This window comes from Amyelois transitella, chromosome 27, assembly GCF_032362555.1.
Source record: "Amyelois transitella isolate CPQ chromosome 27, ilAmyTran1.1, whole genome shotgun sequence".
Classification (NCBI taxonomy): Eukaryota; Metazoa; Arthropoda; class Insecta; order Lepidoptera; family Pyralidae; genus Amyelois; species Amyelois transitella.
Window position 1 is genome coordinate 4,936,163 of NC_083530.1, and position 19,821 is coordinate 4,955,983.

General features: G+C 34.4%; 2 protein-coding genes across 2 annotated transcripts; both read left to right on the forward strand.

The window, feature by feature from the left end:
* The first annotated feature begins 5,292 nt into the window (after positions 1-5,292).
* LOC106130438 (thioredoxin-related transmembrane protein 1) lies at positions 5,293-14,691 on the forward strand. Its single transcript, XM_013329281.2, has 7 exons — positions 5,293-5,456; positions 8,433-8,600; positions 9,168-9,342; positions 9,739-9,840; positions 10,408-10,521; positions 11,133-11,207; positions 11,641-14,691. Exons 1-7 carry the CDS (start codon positions 5,305-5,307, stop codon positions 11,722-11,724), a joined length of 870 nt encoding a protein of 289 aa, XP_013184735.1. The 5' UTR covers positions 5,293-5,304; the 3' UTR covers positions 11,725-14,691.
* Positions 14,692-16,478: 1,787 nt separating this feature from the next.
* LOC106130388 (uncharacterized) lies at positions 16,479-19,120 on the forward strand. Its single transcript, XM_013329222.2, has 4 exons — positions 16,479-16,618; positions 17,074-17,684; positions 17,790-17,890; positions 18,165-19,120. Exons 1-4 carry the CDS (start codon positions 16,540-16,542, stop codon positions 18,271-18,273), a joined length of 900 nt encoding a protein of 299 aa, XP_013184676.2. The 5' UTR covers positions 16,479-16,539; the 3' UTR covers positions 18,274-19,120.
* Positions 19,121-19,821: the final 701 nt, after the last annotated feature.

Genomic DNA, 19,821 nt, shown 5'->3' on the forward strand with positions numbered 1-19,821 from the left:
GCTAGTTTGAAGGGAGCCTTATTCGTTGTTTGCGGAACTGCACTCGAAGAAACGGATTTACCTTTTAGATTTACACGGAACCTTACAACACGAGCATAAATATCTTCAAATGATGAAAGTGACTTATAATTTGGTTGGAATTTGGGATCTAATTCCATGTGTAATAGGTTAATTTCATCCAAAGTTTGCATGAAATCATTACGCAATATGTCTACAGTTTGACTATCGGACATAAAAGTCTCAATCGAGCGCAATTCGGTAGTAGATGGAGACAAATGTTTGCCTACCTCGTATAATTTAGTAAGACGTTCAAAGCGAACCTTATTTTTCTCTTGTAACAACTTGAGTTTAGATTCCATGGTAAAAGATGGCGGATAGAGGTATTTTACGAAATAAAACACTTAATACCAAAATCTTATTCAAAATAAGCGGTGAGCGGTGTGAGAGTACTGTGAGCGGACGTTTTTATTTAATTGTGTAGGTAGATTCTACGCAGAAGCCGGCCGAATGTCGGCGCAATGCGGTTATGATTATCTACAGAAAATCGCGGTATGTAGGTCGCTGGATTTTTGGTAGAGTGAATATTGTGAAAGGAAGAAACGGGAAGCGGGAATGTAAACGCACAACACGTACCTTAATTTCTTGTATTTTGGTTTCTTGGGCCCTGGCCAGGGTTCTTCTTGTTTCAAAGATGCGCACTTTTACTATTTTTATTATATGAGCGGAGCGGTCAATTTGCGGCCATATTTTTTCTTCAATCACTAGTTTTTTAAATTTGAATTGAAATGTTCTATGGCTCCATTCGTAAGCCGTCGAGTGTTGTCGAGCTCCGAAGAAACCACATATGCTGTCACTATCGTATTGTGCGGAATGAAAAGGGATAGGAACAGTAAAATAAAGCGGCGCGTTCAGATATTTTTTTAATAGATTTACATCTAAACATTCACAAACAACAATTTCACACGCCTCTATAAGAATCGGGTCTATGCTTCGTCATACCTCGCAGTCAGTCACAACTGTCTGACAAAGTTACAAACAGGCCCTTTATGAAATTCTTGCCAAATCATCGATCGACTATCAAAAGATAAGTTAAAATTCTATCACACTTTAGCGACAGGTAGCACCTGTATGATCGAAATCATATTATTGTACTGGTATGCCTTTAACCATCAGTCAAATTTTCTGAACAAGTTTATAGTTCGTAAATTTTTAATGTAATTTTAACTTTAAGTTAGTAGGTATCTTCTCTTGTTTAAATAATGAAAAAAAAGAATGCAAGATTTTTCATATTACGAAGATTGGTATGCACTTTACAATATTTAGAATTCCTCAATTTTCCGAATTTCCATTATAAACAACACGTGATTTTTTTTAAAAGTGAACCTTCTGGAGTAAAAAGCGAACGAGACTTTGCTAATTAGATTTTTTTTAAATTTATTATGAACATACATTTATTTCTTCACAATTAAGTTGGTTTTGAGAAATAAATTCAAATTTAAACCAATGGAACTCTTAAACATTCCATTTTTTAAATTTCGAATTCATTTCGGTGTGGTCACAACGAAAATGCGTTTGTCGTGTAATCCTCTAGGGATGTGGATTATTGATATTTTTTCTATCGATTATTTTTTAGAATAAATGACATGGGACGGTGGCGTATGGTATGGAACGCTGAGTATGCGATACACTTTATTAATTTTCGATTCGTACATTGTTGCGTCAGGTAGACAGACTCAGTATTTGATTGACATGAGTTTTTGTTATGGTAGATAAGCTGCCTGTGACAATAATGATAGAGAGGTTCGACGTGTTTACTAATTAATTTTAAAAAAGTAAGTCAGCTATCTCCTTCATAATATTTCCTCCTGAAGTTAGTCCAGGTTGCACCTCTCATGATTTATTCAACGCTAATAATCTAGTCACTAAATGTGGGCCTCTTAAATGGGCTCTAGGTCACTCACCGTTCAACGGAGAGAACTATGCTCGGTGTTTCTCTGGAAGATCTAATAAGGAATGAAGAGAGAGAAAATCCGTTGAAGAACGAAAGTAACCGTCATGGTAGCTCGGGTCAGCAAACTAATGGCTATGGGAAGGCCACATTTCTCGCAGGGCTGATGGCCAATGGGCCAAGAAGTCCTTGAGTAGAGTAGAGGCCACGTAAGTACCTTACAGGTTTGTTAATATCAGTAATTTATGTAAGTTCTAATTAATTATGTACACGAGCCAATGCCTTTCTTTACATTTCCTGTGTCGGGCCTACTAGAAGAAATTTCTCTAGAAATAAGTAGTGCCCTTGTACTAAATTTCTCTTTAGTTCAAATTCAATGCTTATTTTTTTCTTAACTAGCTGTGCCCGCAAATTTGTCCGCGTGGAATAGTTATTTTGGGCATCATTAAAGCCCTCAACGGTGATTAATTTTTCCCGTTTTTTTTCACATTTTCTATTATTTCTTCGCTCCTAATGATGTTATATAGCCTAAAGCCTCGATAAATAGTCTATTCAACACAAGAAGAATTTTTCAATATGAACCAGTAGTCCCTGACATAACCGCGTTCAAACAAACAAACAAACTCTTCAGCTTTATAATATTGGTATAGATGTGTACATATATATATCTATATATAAATAAATAAATACATGACCTAAAGCACGTAAAAACAAGCAATGCTACCTTACTTTGCCACTATTAGGTACTTATCAATAATGGGCAGTTCAAGTAGAACAAATTCAAAGCACTCGTGAAAACGCAACGTCACGCATAAAGTTTGTGTAACACATGCTCCCAAATTCCAATTGATCAAGATACACGAACCTTGTCCACAAACAATGCTATTATTCCTATGAAAATAAACAACCTTTGAGGCTTCCATTCGCCGTTCAATATTTTTATAAATTTAAAAAAAAATAAAACATTCACCATAGACACGATGGTGCCTTCGGATTTCGATAGAAATTGGGCCATCACTTAGGGCTGTCAAATAATGTAATCGATTGGCGGACATCCGCGGGATAAATGTTGCTTTTAGGAAAAAGGAAATAAGTATATCTTGGAAAGTCACATGTACATACATATAATCGCGCCTTTATACCTTACGAGGTAGACAGAGCCAACAGTCTCGCAAAGACTGAAGGCTCACACGTTCAACTGAATGGCTTAAAGACGGAATTAAGGTTCAAATAATGACAGGTTGATAACCTACTCGTATCGCCAAAAAAGGTTTTCTGAGGAAGAACAGGAATAAAGTCTGTTATCAACTTTCCGAGATTAGACATACATACAGAGAAAATAGTTTACTTTATGATATGTAAAGATAGTGATATTTATGAAAGGCGACAACCCTATTTTTGACAAACCGTACAAAAGCGCAAGTAAAACATTTTGACGCTTGACAACTGTCACGGTGGACCTGATCGATATCTATTTATTTATTTAAATGCTTACTCTATTCATAGACAAGGGTTTTATTTGATAGAAATACGGTCAAGCATGAGTCGCGCTCTAATTTTTAGAATCATAAGTATGTATTAGTTTTTGTTAAGCCTGGACAAAATACTTATAGGGCACTTTATCCTGGTAATTATGTACTCGTAAAACATTTGATGAAGTGAAATGATAGACTCTTCTAAATGTACGAAGTCGCAGGCAACCGTTAGACATATCTTTAAATTTGGCATTTAAGTACCTCTTAGGTTTCCTCGAAGGTCTAAGCTGAACGTGGTTACATAGCCTTTACAAAAGACTGTTGAAAAAAAGGTGATACAAATTCAAATTCAAATCAAAAATTTTTATTCATTAATATAAGACACTTCATAGTCATTTCACATCTTTTAGTTTCACAACATTGGTTGACGTCAAATAAATTACTTTAAACTAAGTTTATTGTCGCTTCCAAAGCGGTAACCCACTGCACTGCAGCATTTTCTTCAACAACGTCAACTTCATAACTATCCAAACTTCGAATAGAAATATGGATGATATAAAACATATGATTATATACGTTCTACCCTCTGGCGTTAAGTCCCGATTGTAACCGAGAGGTGAGCATATGTTCATCTTCATACCTCTCTACATGTACTGCTCCTTTTGACCATGATCACGTATTGGATAAGTCAGTCAGGTCCTAACTATCGTATAATGTAATTAGCAGACGAAAACATCGAGTATATTCCTCGAACCCGCGACCTGGATCAATACACGAAGCCGAGTGAAGGACGAAGCCATAGCAGCGAGCCACGAGTTACCGATACCACACCTCGGAAACTATTCGTTACGTCTAACACGTTATTGCCGTGTGATTCCCGGCATTTAAAGAATAAATAAATATATTCTAACGAGACAATTTCACAGATTGACACCTTTGAGTAAATTCGCGACTTGTCTCACAAGAATCTTTACTCAACGATACTATATTTTATCCATACTAATATTTGACCTGACCTTTCCCCAGGTCATCGCCAATTCGATCAAAGACCATTATTGGGTGAAAAGCTGTTTCAGTACACAAGTGCTTTGGTATTTGTTTGAAATTAGGAAACCTAATGCCAACCTCATTTCTTTTTTGTGAGATCATTTGCCATAGTGTTTATTAATTCATTTAATAGTCCTGTTTAGCTAAACAGAAATCTACCAACCAAATCCTGAAAAACTAAATAATCGTGATAGATATATCTAGTTCTAAGGAACTCATATTTTAGCATACGCATATTAGGACGCGAAGGTCAATAGCTATAAATTTTCTGACTGTCTTACTCCCGCTTTGCAAGACCACAAAGTTCGTCCTAAGCTGCCGCAGCTGGGGTAAAACAATAGATTATCATAGAAAAAATGGCGCCTCAAGTTTTCTAACATAGAAGCAATGTAATGGAAAATCGACAAAAAAATCACTAACTCTTTTTGCCCTATATAATACTCCTTACTCCTATTACTATATTTCAAATTTACCTACGATTTATCCTTCTATTTGTAAGTCGGTTAATTACAAATTTGTTCATTGTGCTGACATCTATGGTTTGCCTGTGGCAATATTATTCCTGAGTGCTTCTTTGACGTAAGACCAGTTTTTCTTTAACTTTCTTTCTAGTTGTTAAAAATTACAATAGATGGCGCATATTATTCTCACGAAGATATATTCAATTCAATAAAAGGTATGTAAAAAACATATTTATAAATAAGAACAACTATTTTTAAAACTGAGCCATGTAATTGAACGGTGAGAGAGATGATAATTGCAACACTTAAAATATCTTTCAATCAAATCAAAAATCAAGTATTTGATTAATGGCAACATTATTCAAAATCAGACATGGCGCGCGTACACACGGTTCCACAAATTTTACAAATTTTATTTTTTTCTACATTTATAATATGTTCTCTAAGCAGTTTAGTGAGTGCCAATCGTGAACTTAATGAAGACAATTGGAAAGACATTCTTGAGGGTGAATGGATGGTGGAATTGTGAGTATTTTCCTACCGGTATACCAATCGGCCTAAACGTGTCAAAAAGTATTTCGCTTTGTATTTCCTCAGAAAATACTTTATTTTTATTGACCTTTTTCAAGTCAACTTGTATATTTTAGCTTTACGTAAGTAATCAGTCAAATTTTTTCGGTTATAACGTTTATAAAACCTAGCTTCCCACACTCAATAAAGTTCAATAAACTTGGAAGGCTTTGCTCGTGAAACAGTTTTCAAAACCGTGACGCACCTTTTGTCGTGTTGATGGTCCATCAGTTCCTACAATAGGTAGGTACACAGTAACGGCACTTTCTCAATTAGATTTCCATAAAAAAATATGTGAAATACTTTAAGCAAATTACTTTTTTTATACCTACAACGACAAATAGGATGTCTCTCAAACTAATTGAAATTAAGTAGTCCCATGTTCAGCTATATGCTTCAGTTTTATAATTTCATTGTCACATTGTCATAGGTCAACACAATGTTACAATTTTATCATAGCAAACTGTAGGTAGTAACAGGTATATATTAGTGACAGATATCGGAAATCCCTTGATAGCTCAAGGAAAAAATAGACAGGTTTTTTTTCTCTGATTTTCATTTTTATCCATCCATATCACCACATCTGTATCCCTTGTGGGGTAAACAGAGCCAGCAAGCCACATTCAGCTGTTAGGCTTAATGATAGAATTGAGATTGAAATAACTCTGCTTCTCTAATTTACAGCAGTAGAATAGCACTGTAAATGTAGGTAGATGTTGTAGGAAGAAAAATAATAAATGACCAATGTTACTACTAGTGAATGAAACTTCAAAAAATATGTGATAGGTAGGTATAAGACTGAAAGACTGTGTTTAGCAGGTACATTAAAACCAAATTTATTTTCAAGGAATGTGAGAGAAAAAGTGATTTAGTTCCACATAATTATGCAAAATTGATTTAATTATTTAATAGTCTAATGTTATAATTTCCTGTGCAAATGTTCCCATTTTCATACTTCATTCAAAACAGAACAAAGTGGCAAAACAACTCATTACTACCTTATTAGCTGTAATCATTTCCTGAAGCAAGTCATAATGAGTCATGGTTTAAATTAGAATATTTTAGAGTGGGCACACAAAGTAAGCATGTCCTAGATCTTAAAGAATGCATAGATTATCGCTGCTCGATATGCTAACACATTTTAATGATTGATGGGTACAAATAATATCTAGTGTATAAATGATAGCCAGGATAAGTAAGGACTGACCATTTGATACAATATCCAGAGACAACACATTTTAAGTTTAAAAATCACTTCGCATTGCAATAAAACAGATCTCTCAATTTTCATATACTTTTTATATTTTGTCCCTTTTTAACATTAAAATTTCAATATTGTTTCCACCCAAAAATTCTTGTCATTTCGTTAATCCAATTGTCATCAGAATTTAAATTTTATTTACACTATTTCTTAAGACAGCTAGGTATTGGCAAAATTCTTTCTTGAAAATAATTGTTAATAAAACTACTTTACCTACCTAGCCATTCAATTAATAAAATTGAACCATGATTAACAAGTAGGTGACATCACCATAACCAATGAGAATGATGTGAATTGTTTATACACAAATACTCCTCTTTCTCTTTCTAAAGGAATCCACGTCTTTTCCTTCACCACAATCTCTGTATACCTACACTAGCTGTGCCCGCGACTTCGTCCGCGTGGAATAGTTATTTTGGGCATCATATTTATTTTTGAAAACATCCTCCTCGGCTTTATCAATTATAGCTGGGCGGTCAGGCAGTCACGCGTATTGGAAAGAACGCTGGTTCACCTTATTAAATGTTTCGCTGCAAATTGCTTATAACGACTATATCTCAAAACCTATTCCTCTGATTTATATACTGTAAATGGCAATTTTAGTCTACATGAAAAGCCGAAAGTAATAAACATTTATTTGGATAAGGATTAATACTGAATTAAAGAAATTGGTTTCAAGATAACTTATGTTTATAATGAAAAAATAATCTTAAAAAATTAACATAAAAGTGGTTATTGTAAGTAAACCTTAAGAGATAGATATATGCTCTCGCGGACTTTCTTGTGGCAAAAAATGAGTACTTCACATCTTTAGTAAATTGTTTTACTATATCTTTTTTGGTTTGCGCAGCGTTCGCGTGGAAAGCTCGCAGATGGCCGACTCATTCAACTTTCACCTGCATTGTTGACGTTTCCCGTAGGAAATCCGGGATAAAATGTAGCCTATAGCCTTCCTCTATAAATAGACTATCTAACAGTGAAAGAATTATTCAAATCGGTTCAGTAGTTTCTGAGATTAGCGCGTTTAAACAAACAAACAAACAAACAAAACAAACTCTTCAGCTTTATAATATTAGTATAGATATAGATTTGCTTGCCAGATTTATATTTATTTCATAGAAGCTCATCAATAAGAACACTCTTGGCCTGACTTTTGCTCAGAAATTGATCCAGTGGAGCCTCGCCTTTCCTGTTCTAAAATTTCCCATTTACATTATTTACAACACAACAACCGTGTGGTTCCTGGCACCAATACAAAAAAGAATAGGACCACTCCATCTCTTTCCCATGGATGTCGTAAAAGGCGACTAAGGGATAGGCTTACAAACTTGGGATTATTTTTTAGGCGATGGGCTAGCAACCTGTCACTATTTGAATCTCAATTCTATCATTAAGCCAAATAGCTGAAATAGCTGAACGTGGCCATTCAGTCTTTTTAAGACTGTTGGCTCTGTCTACCCCGCAAGGGATATAGACGTGACCATATGTATGTATGTATGTACAACACAACAACCAACACTTCTTACCAAGGACCAACAACATTTTAGCCACGTTATAGAATTTTTACATTTTACTGTCGGCTTAGGTAAGTCACCCTTAGTAGAGTTTTTAATGGCATCGCCATTTTCTTTCACAATACATAATTAGAATTTATACATTTTCCTACACAGCTACGCCCCATGGTGTCCCGCTTGCAACGCTCTCGCGGCCGCGTGGAAGGAACTCTCCACCATAGCAACACGTAAGAATCTGGGAGTAAAGACCGCTGCCGTGGACGTCACCCAGTCGCCGGGGCTCAGCGGACGGTTCATGGTCACAGCACTGCCTACCATATTCCAGTGAGTATAAATCAATTGATTTATCCACATTCGTCACTGTTAGTGCAAGCTGGTCGTTATTTTGAAGAGACAGAAATAGGCATAAATCTTAGATACTGGAAAAAAAAGTTTGTCTCAGCCTACCCCACCTGGGAAGAGACAACGTAACGTTAATTTATTTATTTATTTATATGGTACACAAAACAGTTTAATGATTAACATTATAGTACTTACTTAGTAAAACAGTGACAGCAGAGTGTGTTATACACACAGATAACGTAATTATATAAACTTTAGGTCATGTTTAAATTACTACTGGTAGCTGAAATATGTATTGTTAACGAGAAAGCACTTTAATTCTTCTACTGGCTAGTGAGTTTCCAAAAGAGCTGAAATTTACTGACAATGATCTCATTATCACGATTTCTAAACTAAATCGGCTTGTGTGTAGCTAAAGAATAAAGAAATATTTTTTTCCTCAGGGATCACTGTCCCTACTGTTGAAAACTGTATGATAATTATTCCAATTCATTGTGATGGGGGAGTGTTCAATAACATTTAGTAATTAATACTACTTTAAATTTCCAGTGTTAAAGATGGCTCGTTCCGTCAATACAAAGGTCCCAGAGATGTGGAGTCAATGCTCTCCTTCGTGGAGACCCGTCGCTGGCAGCAGACTGAGCCTGTGCCAGGGTGGAAGGCCCCGGATTCCCTGCAGATGACTCTTGTAGCAGAGTTCTTCAAACTCAGCCAGGCACTAAGGGTAAGATCGATTTTTTCATCAAAAAATATGGACCATTTCCACCATTATCTAATTCAGACAGATGCGAAAGGTGAGTTCACCATTTCTAATGCTTACTGCAATCAGAGTGCGAAAGAATGACGCTATGAGAGAAAAGTTCTTGAAGAAATTAAAGGTATGGCCACCTACAAAACCTAAGACCAATTTAGGAGGGAAAAGCACAAGTAAAATAAAAACACTAAGTGAGTGTCGTTAGTGCTATCAAGAATAGAGAAAAAAATATTGATGACTCAAGAATGTTTCCAAATGAACATCCTTTTGGAATCTTACCATGGACCCTGCCAAAATCCTAAAACTATGTACCTGACGTGTGTTTTATACCTATCTATTTAGTTATACTCATGTTTAACTTTCCAGAGTGTGCACACGATGCTTATGGAGACTTACGGCCTTCCAACGTGGGGATCCTATCTGATATTCGCTGTGGCTACCATCTTCATTGGAGCTATCTTGGGTTTGGTGAGTGTCTGTTTCCTTATTATCAAGAAATGGAAGACGCCCGCGTAAAGCGAAAAATCACTATAATTCCCGTTCCAGCGGGAATTTCGGGAAATCCTGCCTGTGGTTAGTCGGTCAGTGTCCTCTTTTATATGTAGAAGATAACTTTTGTAAAGAGAACCGCCTCCAATCGACATTCTCCTTTTTTGAAGACGGCTAAATTTCTTAAACCTTCCCTTAAATGTAACAAAACCTTTTCTGAAAACCGCATCAAAATAAGTTCAGCGAAACGCGAGATATTCGCGGACAAACATACATACAGGCCAAAGTGAGAACCAATTATTTTTAAGGTGGTCAATAAATGAAATATCAAGTTTAAATTCCTCTTGCAACATCGTAATACATACATATGTACATAAAATCACGTCTCTTTCCCGGAGGGGTAGGCAGAGACTACCTCTTTCCACTTGCCACGATCTCTGCATATTTCCTTCGCTTCATCCACATTCATAACTCTCTTCATGCAAGCTCGGCGGTTTCGTGTACTTTTGACCTGACCGTAATATCGTTAATAATCTCTGTTTGCAGGTATTAGTGTGCATTATAGACTTGTTATACCCGCCTCGTCGCTCCGACAAGGTTCTAGTGTCGCAAGCGCAACTGGACAAGGCGAAGGAGGACGCAAGGAAGGCTGAAGAAGAGGTAAATATGTTTTCCATTAAAAATTGAGTGAAAGGAAACATATTAAAATAAACTCATGCGAATATTGATGTCTATAGGCAATTTTTGTGTCCCGGAAAAGGTAACCTCTCTTCTCCTGACTGATCTGACCTCCGCAAACATTGCAGGGGAAGCGAACCCATGTTGGATCATGGTTAAACTGGGCTAGATATGCCTATTCCCTAACATCCACGAGAAAGAGGTGGGAGTGGTCCTATTCTTAAATGCCGGAAACCGCACGGGACAAAAAGCTAACCTTTAATTTACAAAATTGTTAAAAACCTACATACATGCATATAGTCACGTCTATACCTCTTGCGGGGTAGACAGAGCAAGCAGTCTTTAAAATACTGAAAGGCCGCATTGAGCTGTATGACTTAAAGATGGAGTTGAGGTTCAAATAGTGACAGGTTGCTAGCCCATCGCCTACAAGAAGAATACCAAGTTTATTTGCCTCTCCCTTTGTCGCCTTACGACATCCAAGGAAAAGATATGGAGTGGTCTTATTCTAAAGCCATCACAAGGCATCTGAAAAGCCTGTTCTGAAATTTTATCAATATGATGTCTTAAACACTGTTTACATGTTTTTTCAGGAGCTTATCAACGAAGACATAGTGGATGATAATGAGACCGCTGGTAGTGACGCTGAGAAGAACTCTGCTAGTGACGTGAGTAGCTTATATTATTAACAAATAATATAATATGAATTATGGACAAATGATAGAACATATTGGTGGTAATTATAACAATGTAATGCCAAAAGTTCACGTGCATTTAGGTGGTAATTATTTCGATAATATTTTATATATTTATATGTATAGATAAGAGAAAATGCAATATAACATATTATCGACATAATTTCCACCGAAATGCATGTGAACTTTTGACATAACATAGATATAATTTGTACAATAGGTACTATAATTTGTCCATAATATTTGAATTGAAATTACATACAAATAATCACATCTTTATCCCTTCCGGGGTAGACGGAGCCAACAATCTTGAAAAGAAAATATTAATTTTTATTTCTGTGTCATATAATGAGGTGATATAATCTGTGTCACGTGTATTGTATGTGTGTCTGCCTGTGTGTTGCAGTCGTCGGAGGGCGGCGGCGCGGCGGCCGGCTCGGGCGGCGACGCGCGCGAGGTGCGCAAGCGCAGGCCGCGCAAGGCTGATTAGATTACAACCGGCATTTCAACCGCTACACCATTGGGGGAGGGCTCGTTTTCATATACCTATATATCAACATATATATTTTTGACCAACGTCAAAAATGTTAATTTAATAAAATGTATAGGTTACTTGTAAAACGTTTACCATTTAGCACGACAGGCTATGACGCTAAATGAGAATTCGCGTTTCGCAAAATGTGCATTTTGTCAAAAGTGGTGCTTGTCAATTTTGTGAACTACAAAATGAGCATTTCGCAAAATGTGCACTTCGCGTCGGACCCAGATTTTTTTTTCAATACAACATTTATACAATCTAAAATTAGTTGTATTGAATAAACTTTTGGGTGGATGGAAATGACTGATATTATTATTAGATGAAAGTGAGCCTTTCTCTGACGAGTGAATACGTAAAAATTATTCGCTATTTCAACCCCAACCACAATACAGTATTTTTTCTACAATTGGAAATAAATAGTTGATTTAATTTCATATAGATACATAACACTCTTTTTAACTTATTGGTTAAAGACCTTGACTAACTGTGTTGATTTAGCAAATAATTTATTTAATAAAATAAAAGTATAAGAGATATAATTTCCTACTATCTATCTTATGCACAGCGTGTTTTTAAGAAGTCTCATTCGACAGTATGACAGAATCTTATACATTTGTCATTAGAGCAAAAAAGACAAAGGTAGGATATTTCAAAATCCTCTTAGAAAAAAAAACGTTGCTAAAAATCCCTAAACCGTTATTTCGTAAGTCGAAAAAAAAACTTATGTATTGCAATTTGAATCAAAATGGATTCGATCTTTTGTGTAATTAATAAGTTAATATAAATGAGTAAAATACGTGATTTGTAATTGTTAACTCCTAAAAATTTAAGTTTAAATATATATAGAGAAAAAATTTTAGCCACATACGCGCTTAGTATTTCAATGAAGACGCATTTCAAATTAATTTTTCAAAACAAAAATTTTACAATCTCCTATTTATTGTTTTATAATCATTCTAGTTCTATATGTAATTCAAAAATTTTTAACACAATTTGCAATAACATAAAAATAAATGTTTTATGTCCATTTTCTTTGTTTTATTAATTTTAATACAGCCTCATTAACTCTATTAGTTTGGATTAAATCAAATTTGACATGCATCTTCCTGTTTTAATGATAGCAGATAGTACTATTGAAAAATCACAAGAATGGCCTTAAAAAGACTTACCAAAGTCGGGTTAATTGCCGTAGAATATCTGCAGTATATAAATAATATCAGTGCTTACATAAATATAACAAACAAAATCTATACTTATTGAAAAATTTACTTATGTAGCTGTTTCAAGTCACCCACAAGAATACCAATGCTAAAATTTAGAACTAAACATTTTTAATACGTAGCAAAGGAAATTAGTTTTTTATAAATTAAACAGTGTGATAAAATATTTATAAAATGTTGAATTTGCACTTTTCAATGATCATCAATTGACTTTGTGATCTTCATCTCTGTTTTTACAATGTGCTTTCGCTTAGACGGCTGTAAAAAATGGGTCACTGACTTTGATAAGATAAAGATTATGTCTCATTGTAACCAAATTTCTAATCAAAGTTTGTAAATAACCCAAAGGGTTACAGTAGTACTCACACTTAGGACACTCCAAAAGATAACAATTAAAAAAACAAAAGACACAATAAATTATGTTGTGTTCCGGCTGTGGCGAATGTTTATAGTATTATAAAACCGAAGGAAAAACTTAATATCTACCTCCAAATGCATTTCTAAACATTAATATTGCGAATAAAACATCGTAGAAAGATGTAGTCTCTGTCTATTCCTCCGGGAAATAGCGAGTATGTAATGTATGGAGTGTCCAACGTTCAATTTTACTAATTCAGTTTTTAATAAAGTATTGAGTAGTTTTTGCACAGAAATCTGAATAAATATTTTTATTCAGATTTGTACATGTTTAATAGAGTTCGCAATTTAGTGGAGTGAAATTTTTTTCGCACCAAAATTTTACTTATTTTAGTTTTTAGCCTGTAATCAGTATAATATTTTCTTTTACCTACAATTACAATTAATTTAACTGAACGTTGCGTTTTGTTTCACAGAATGTCGTCAGTGAGAAGATTGAAGTTTCAAAAACATTTTCTATTGATGTAACATAGTTTTGTACATTCCTTCTTGTTACCTTTTTAAAGCGGTTAATATGTATGAAATTAATTGAATATTTTCCATAAATGTATTACTGCTTTAAAAAGGTTAAAAGCTCAAAGTCGTGTACTTACTAATATATACAAACATGGCTTATATATTTATGTATGTATGATAATACTCACGCCTAGAACATTTTTTATATAATTTTATTAATTAATTTCACGAATGGTTAACACGAGTGTAAATTTTAATGTTGTAAGTACGGCAGTGTTGAACGGAAAGCAAATAGTTGGGTACCTTATGCAGAGAGTTGATGCAGATGTTAATAGTTAAATTTTGACATAATAAATAAATTGCTCTTGGACGCTCGTTCATAATCCTGGCTGGAATCATGATCTGACTTGATCGAAATAAGCTAGTCAATGGACTGAAAACCGGACCCATTGTGTGGCATTTTAGTGAAACGTCGCAGACAAGGGAAATGAGAGATAGGTAACTAAAAGGGGAGAAAGTCAGAAGGCGAATTCCTTGCCCTGAAACACTTCTATGGAGGATGCAACCGGCAAAATGCAGAGGAAATAAATTGCTCAATATAGACAATTTTACTTTACGTTTCTGCCTTATTATGAGAGCTTTTTAACAATAAATTACCAGCTACCTACTTCTTTTATTAGGACTTATAATTATTTGTTTTCCGTTGAACAATTATGAATAATAATAAAACATAAAATCGCCTTGTACAAAGACTTGAGATCGTTTGAAGTTGCTTTTATGTATAAACTATTGAATAGTGTCTTGCTGATTAAATTGTATTTACAACTATAGTGTTTTATTTACTACATACTGAGCGTTTTGTTTGTCCGTCTTTGTGCCAAATATCATCAAAATCGGTCCAGTAGTTTTTTAGTTAATTCGTAAGGATAACCTACCAGACTAGACCTACTACCTACAAACAAAAGAACAAACCAAGTGGAGAAAACTAAACCTTTTGGAAATAAACTGTCTAAATATCTACCTACATGTGCATCGTATCAGGGAGTAATCCGTGTAGGTAGGTATAAACCCAAAACGCGACTACGGAAATTCCTATAACCTTGGGATTCTTATACACGATGGTCTCGCAACCATTCACTATGTCACTGTCTGAATGTCAATTTCATCATTAAACCGTTCAGCTGAACGTGGCCTTTCAGTTTTACCAAGACTCTGCCTACCCCGCAAGGCATACAGACGTCTAAGAATGTTGTATTATGTTATGTTTGTATTAAAATATGAAATGCGCCCTCTGTTATCGACAAGAGAAAATCTCTACACGTGTCTTTCGTACCTTTGTCGGCTTGTCATTAATTTGTCTACGAATTCGCCGCCTTTGTCGGCATTTCTTTTGACACCGCCGCTTTTAGGGTTCGCTTGCGCATGCATAAACAGTTTGAGTCAAGTCGAATAGTTGAAAGAGATTTTACTAAGATTTATACCTACGTTATAACACACCTCTTTCTCGAAGGGGTAGGCAGATACTTCTATCCACCTGCCAAGAAACCTTGCAACTTCTTTCGCTTAAGTATTGTACTTTTGGCCTGACCTTGCCCCAGAAGGGCCTATTTCGTCCAAAGTAGTAGATAGTACCTACGGCCTTTCGTTTCCACATTTAAGATTTAGGGTATTCTGAATATCATTTCAATTAGGTATAACTCTTTTTCCTAGCAGCTTAGTGCTATTAAGCTATGATCTGTAGGTAGGTAACTAAGTACTTAGTAAGCTACACTTACAAGTCGTTGCAAGAACTCAATCAAACCAAAGATAGCAAAGATTTAAGTAAAGAGAAGAATGTCTTCTTTTTCAGAAATAGGTTTTAAGTACAAGAAACATAATAACTATTGATATAAATAATCATCGTCTATGAGCATAATACCCCTTTTTCTACCACACAAGTTTCATATCACTATTGTTAGTGAGGTACTTAATAAGTACATAATTTTATTTTCTTTGCAAATAATAAATCCGGCCCTGACTTGACCATCTTTCAAGCGGCATCGGCATCTCCCCCTTCACAACAAAGAACTTTGCCGAAAATTTTCTCATTCGTCGATTGAATTTCGTGAGTGAAATACTCTGTGTATGATTTGTGTTCGAGAAGTTAGTTTTTTTACTTTTATTCGAAGTATTTCTATTGAAGAAGGTAAGTTTATTTTTTATGTTTTAGCTAGAGCGAATTTATTCATACGTTTGTATTTTATTCTGATAAATATAATTGCACGTAAAACAGAATTTAATTTTTCGTAGGAATGGTAATTCTAATTATGCATGTTTTTGAAATTTGAGACACAAATTAATTTCTATACAAACATTAGAATTACTAATAATAAGCTCGAGAGCTTATTTTGAAAGTGCCACCTCCGAAAGCTAAGTTACCTATTTCTTATTTTTAATTTAATTATTCATAATGCGGGTATAAAACCCGCGTCACTCAACTTGAAAAATATTTAGTTACTAATTAACTAAATTCTTCCATGATTGTTAATTTTATTTTCCAAAATAGAAGTTTCAATACAAGCTTCAGTATTGTACTTCCGGCAAAACTTCAACACAAACTTTGCTTGTAAACACTTGGAATTCCAAAAAAACATGTTTTTCAATATTTTTTAAGGAAATCCTTGTTAATTTTCAGATGAAAATGTTCCCATCAAGACACGTGATGGATTACATGACTGAAATCAACCGATTATTCCCCAAAACGACAGAAAATGGTAAGAATTTAGATGTATATTTTGCCGATCGGCTTTTGTTTTCTTTTTATAAAAAATCGTGATCCATGTTAGTTCGATTTGCAATTTGCAAATCTACAATAAATTTGAAAATAGAATGCCTTGCTCATACATGCAGTTCCTTACATGTACCTACCTAATCACATATTCTTGGAAACCGAGAATAAATTAAATTTATTATCACCAATCTTTAGGTTTATATACCTAGTTAATAAGCAAAAGAAAATCCATATTTCCAAAATTCTATATCTGGCTGTTAATGCTTTCATCCCTAAATCACTGGTCTGATTTGATGTTTTTTTTTGGACATTTGCCCTTGTTAGTAAATTATATTAATGCAAAATATGAATATAGTAACAGGGGCAAATGAAACATATAAATTCACTTTTTCAAAACTAGTGTTTGTATCATACTCATCACCACCCTTTATATTCCAGATTCCCTGCAACCTTCCAGCTTATTCTCCAGCACTATAACATCACCAAATCAGTATGGAGTCCCAAACCGCTCTTCCAGTTCCGATTCGACATCCCCGGATGCTTTCCCAGATATTACCACATTTGCTTCCACACCAGAATTTAACAGAAGCCCTCAAAGCTCTGCATCTGACACTCCGGTTGGTGCCAGGCGTCGTCCAATCATTGGCAGGAAGATTCTCTCAACACCAGACCAAGTTAAACACTATGAAATGATGTCTCCAATAAGACAATCACCAATACAACGATGGGACCACGAACCTGACTTCTTTCAAATGGAAGAACCAAGCACATCTCATTCCATCGACCAAACAAACTATAGACAGAGAGTTTTTTATGAGTTGTTCCCTACTGAAAACAGGGGATTCGAATTCAAAACTCATGTTAAAGTACCAAGTTCCCCAACTACTGGTTCTATAAGTCCACGGGATGAGTCAATGGCTATGGCCATTTATAGAAATCAAAATAGATCACCAAAGTATGATACTGCTTCAAATTCTTTGGAAGCATGGAAGATGTGTACATTTTGCCGGAAGAATGGGGAGACTCCCATGGTGTACATGACACATAAGGTCAGTTACCTAAATTTTGATAAAGAAAGACCTCAGCTTCATGGTTTAAAAATGAAATTCAGATTCAGGTAGTGACAATTAACAAATGAACTCACATAATTTTAGGTGAAGGAGCGCGTTGGGAATGACTTCGTAGTTACATGCCCCATCCTGAGGTCCCATGTGTGCCCCACATGCGGTGGAACAGGGGACAATGCTCACACTATGTAAGTACAATTTATTTCTGGATAAAGAACTGGAAAGGATAAATTTTGTGTTTTTTTCAAGAGATAATAGCACTCATAGTGGTGTAGGTCCACAGCTGTGGATTATAAAAGTTAAAGCATTACTACTCCAAGTTTGAATTTAATAAAAATATGTTTTGATTAGTTATTATTTTAAATGTGTACCTATGTGATTTTCTGTCACCACATTCAACAATATATTAGTATTGCTCTTGACCAGTGACCACATACCTAACTATATTTTTTATTCTTTCAGTACATACTGCCCAGTACTTCGCCACAGAAACCATGGGCTCCCCCTACAGTCCACGACAATTACTTTGAAGAATACACGCGTCAAGAGTAATGGTAGGAAGCGATTTTAATGTATAGAGCTTTTGGTGTATGTAAGGTTTTAATTTTTTGTGTTGCAATGGTTTGGCTGACTAACAAGCATATGCTATGATCTCAAAATACCGCCTTATTTCGTAAGTATTATGGTTTTTAAAGGTGCAATGTAACTAGGTTGGATAATTCATTAATCTGACTTAAAACAAATGAATACTAATCTCAAGTATTATACTTATTGAGGAAGACTTACATTATGTTCCTTGTTTTATAAATTTGACTGTAGATAAATTGTAGGATTCACCTTTTTTTATTACATTTGACAAATTTAAGGACAATTATAACATACGCGCGCTTTTCATAGTGCTAGTAGAAATCAAGACTATTCTTTATTATTTTTTACTTTGACCAGTTTTATCTGTAAAGAGTTTTGTTTGACAATGTTTTTATACCTCGCGACTTTTTAATAAATATTTCGACTTTCGACAACAGATTCAAATCAAAATATGACAAAGAAATTGTTATCATGACTATAATTTAAGATTATTAGTTCCCAAACATCATGTGAGAATATACATAAATTCTGTTGCTTTTTCGCGTTTTTCTAATGATCATTATTTTTACTATTATAATATTGTATCCTAAGAAACTCTGTTTCGTATATTTCGTCTTTTTCTTTTACTTATAAAGTTTAGCGTAAGTTCACAGGGAATCTTTTGTATCTGTGGCACTGGGCCATTGGTAGGATAACTTGACATCAGTCACAGGATGTTCTTTAGAAACTTAAAAGTAAAACTTAAGAAAAAAGTTGTCCATTAATGATTTTATCTTATTTGTGTCTACTCAGCATCACGGAACTGATTCAAATTAACTGCCTTGCTTTTTTCTTTTACCTTACATTAATGTTTGAAGGTTGCTGAAACATCATCTGTATGATTATTTAGATATTTGTACTGATTATGATTTAAGTAAGCAAAAATTTTTTCCTCCTAACGAATGAAATTTGTACATGTCATAAATGTAAACAGATGAAATAATTTAAAGAAATAATGTTCTCAGACATTATTCACAATATTTTAGGTTAAGGTTGATTGGTAAAGGGATTTAATTAACATTTTAAAGAAATTTTTGTTTTAATTTTCAATTTCACGATTTATTAACATTTGAATGCTTTTGTTAACATGTACTTGTGAGTACGTTTTGTATTATGCACGTTTTAATATGATTTTAAAATTTAATATAAGATTTAAGTACACATAACTTCTTTTTATTTTAATGAATGGGTTGTTAGTAATGCATGAAGACTTTTTTTACTAACAATTTTCGAAAAAATTTAGTACCTTAGTAAAGTTAAAATTGCAAACTGTTTCTCCTGAAAGTTTAACCATCTATCTCCATTTCAAATTAGGTACTTACATCATAATCGATTCAGTAGTTTATTTGTTACATAAACAGTCTTTTTATAACTTAAACTAATTAGCTCTTTTGAAGCTTCAGATAAAGCTTGTCTTGAATATTTCCAGTTAAAAGTAGGTACCTATACCTATGACTTTTATTAATTCAGTACCTATAGTCAAATTTATATT

Bases quoted from the DNA above. Each gene is read 5' to 3' on its own strand.
- LOC106130388 (XM_013329222.2), top strand. From the start codon at position 16,540: ATGAAAATGTTCCCATCAAGACACGTGATGGATTACATGACTGAAATC. The intron at 16,619-17,073 runs GTAAGAATTTAG...TTTATATTCCAG, and splicing joins CCCCAAAACGACAGAAAATG to ATTCCCTGCAACCTTCCAGC. The intron at 17,685-17,789 runs GTCAGTTACCTA...ACATAATTTTAG, and splicing joins TGGTGTACATGACACATAAG to GTGAAGGAGCGCGTTGGGAA.
- LOC106130438 (XM_013329281.2), top strand. From the start codon at position 5,305: ATGGCGCGCGTACACACGGTTCCACAAATTTTACAAATTTTATTTTTT. The intron at 8,601-9,167 runs GTGAGTATAAAT...TTAAATTTCCAG, and splicing joins GCACTGCCTACCATATTCCA to TGTTAAAGATGGCTCGTTCC. The intron at 10,522-11,132 runs GTAAATATGTTT...ATGTTTTTTCAG, and splicing joins CAAGGAAGGCTGAAGAAGAG to GAGCTTATCAACGAAGACAT.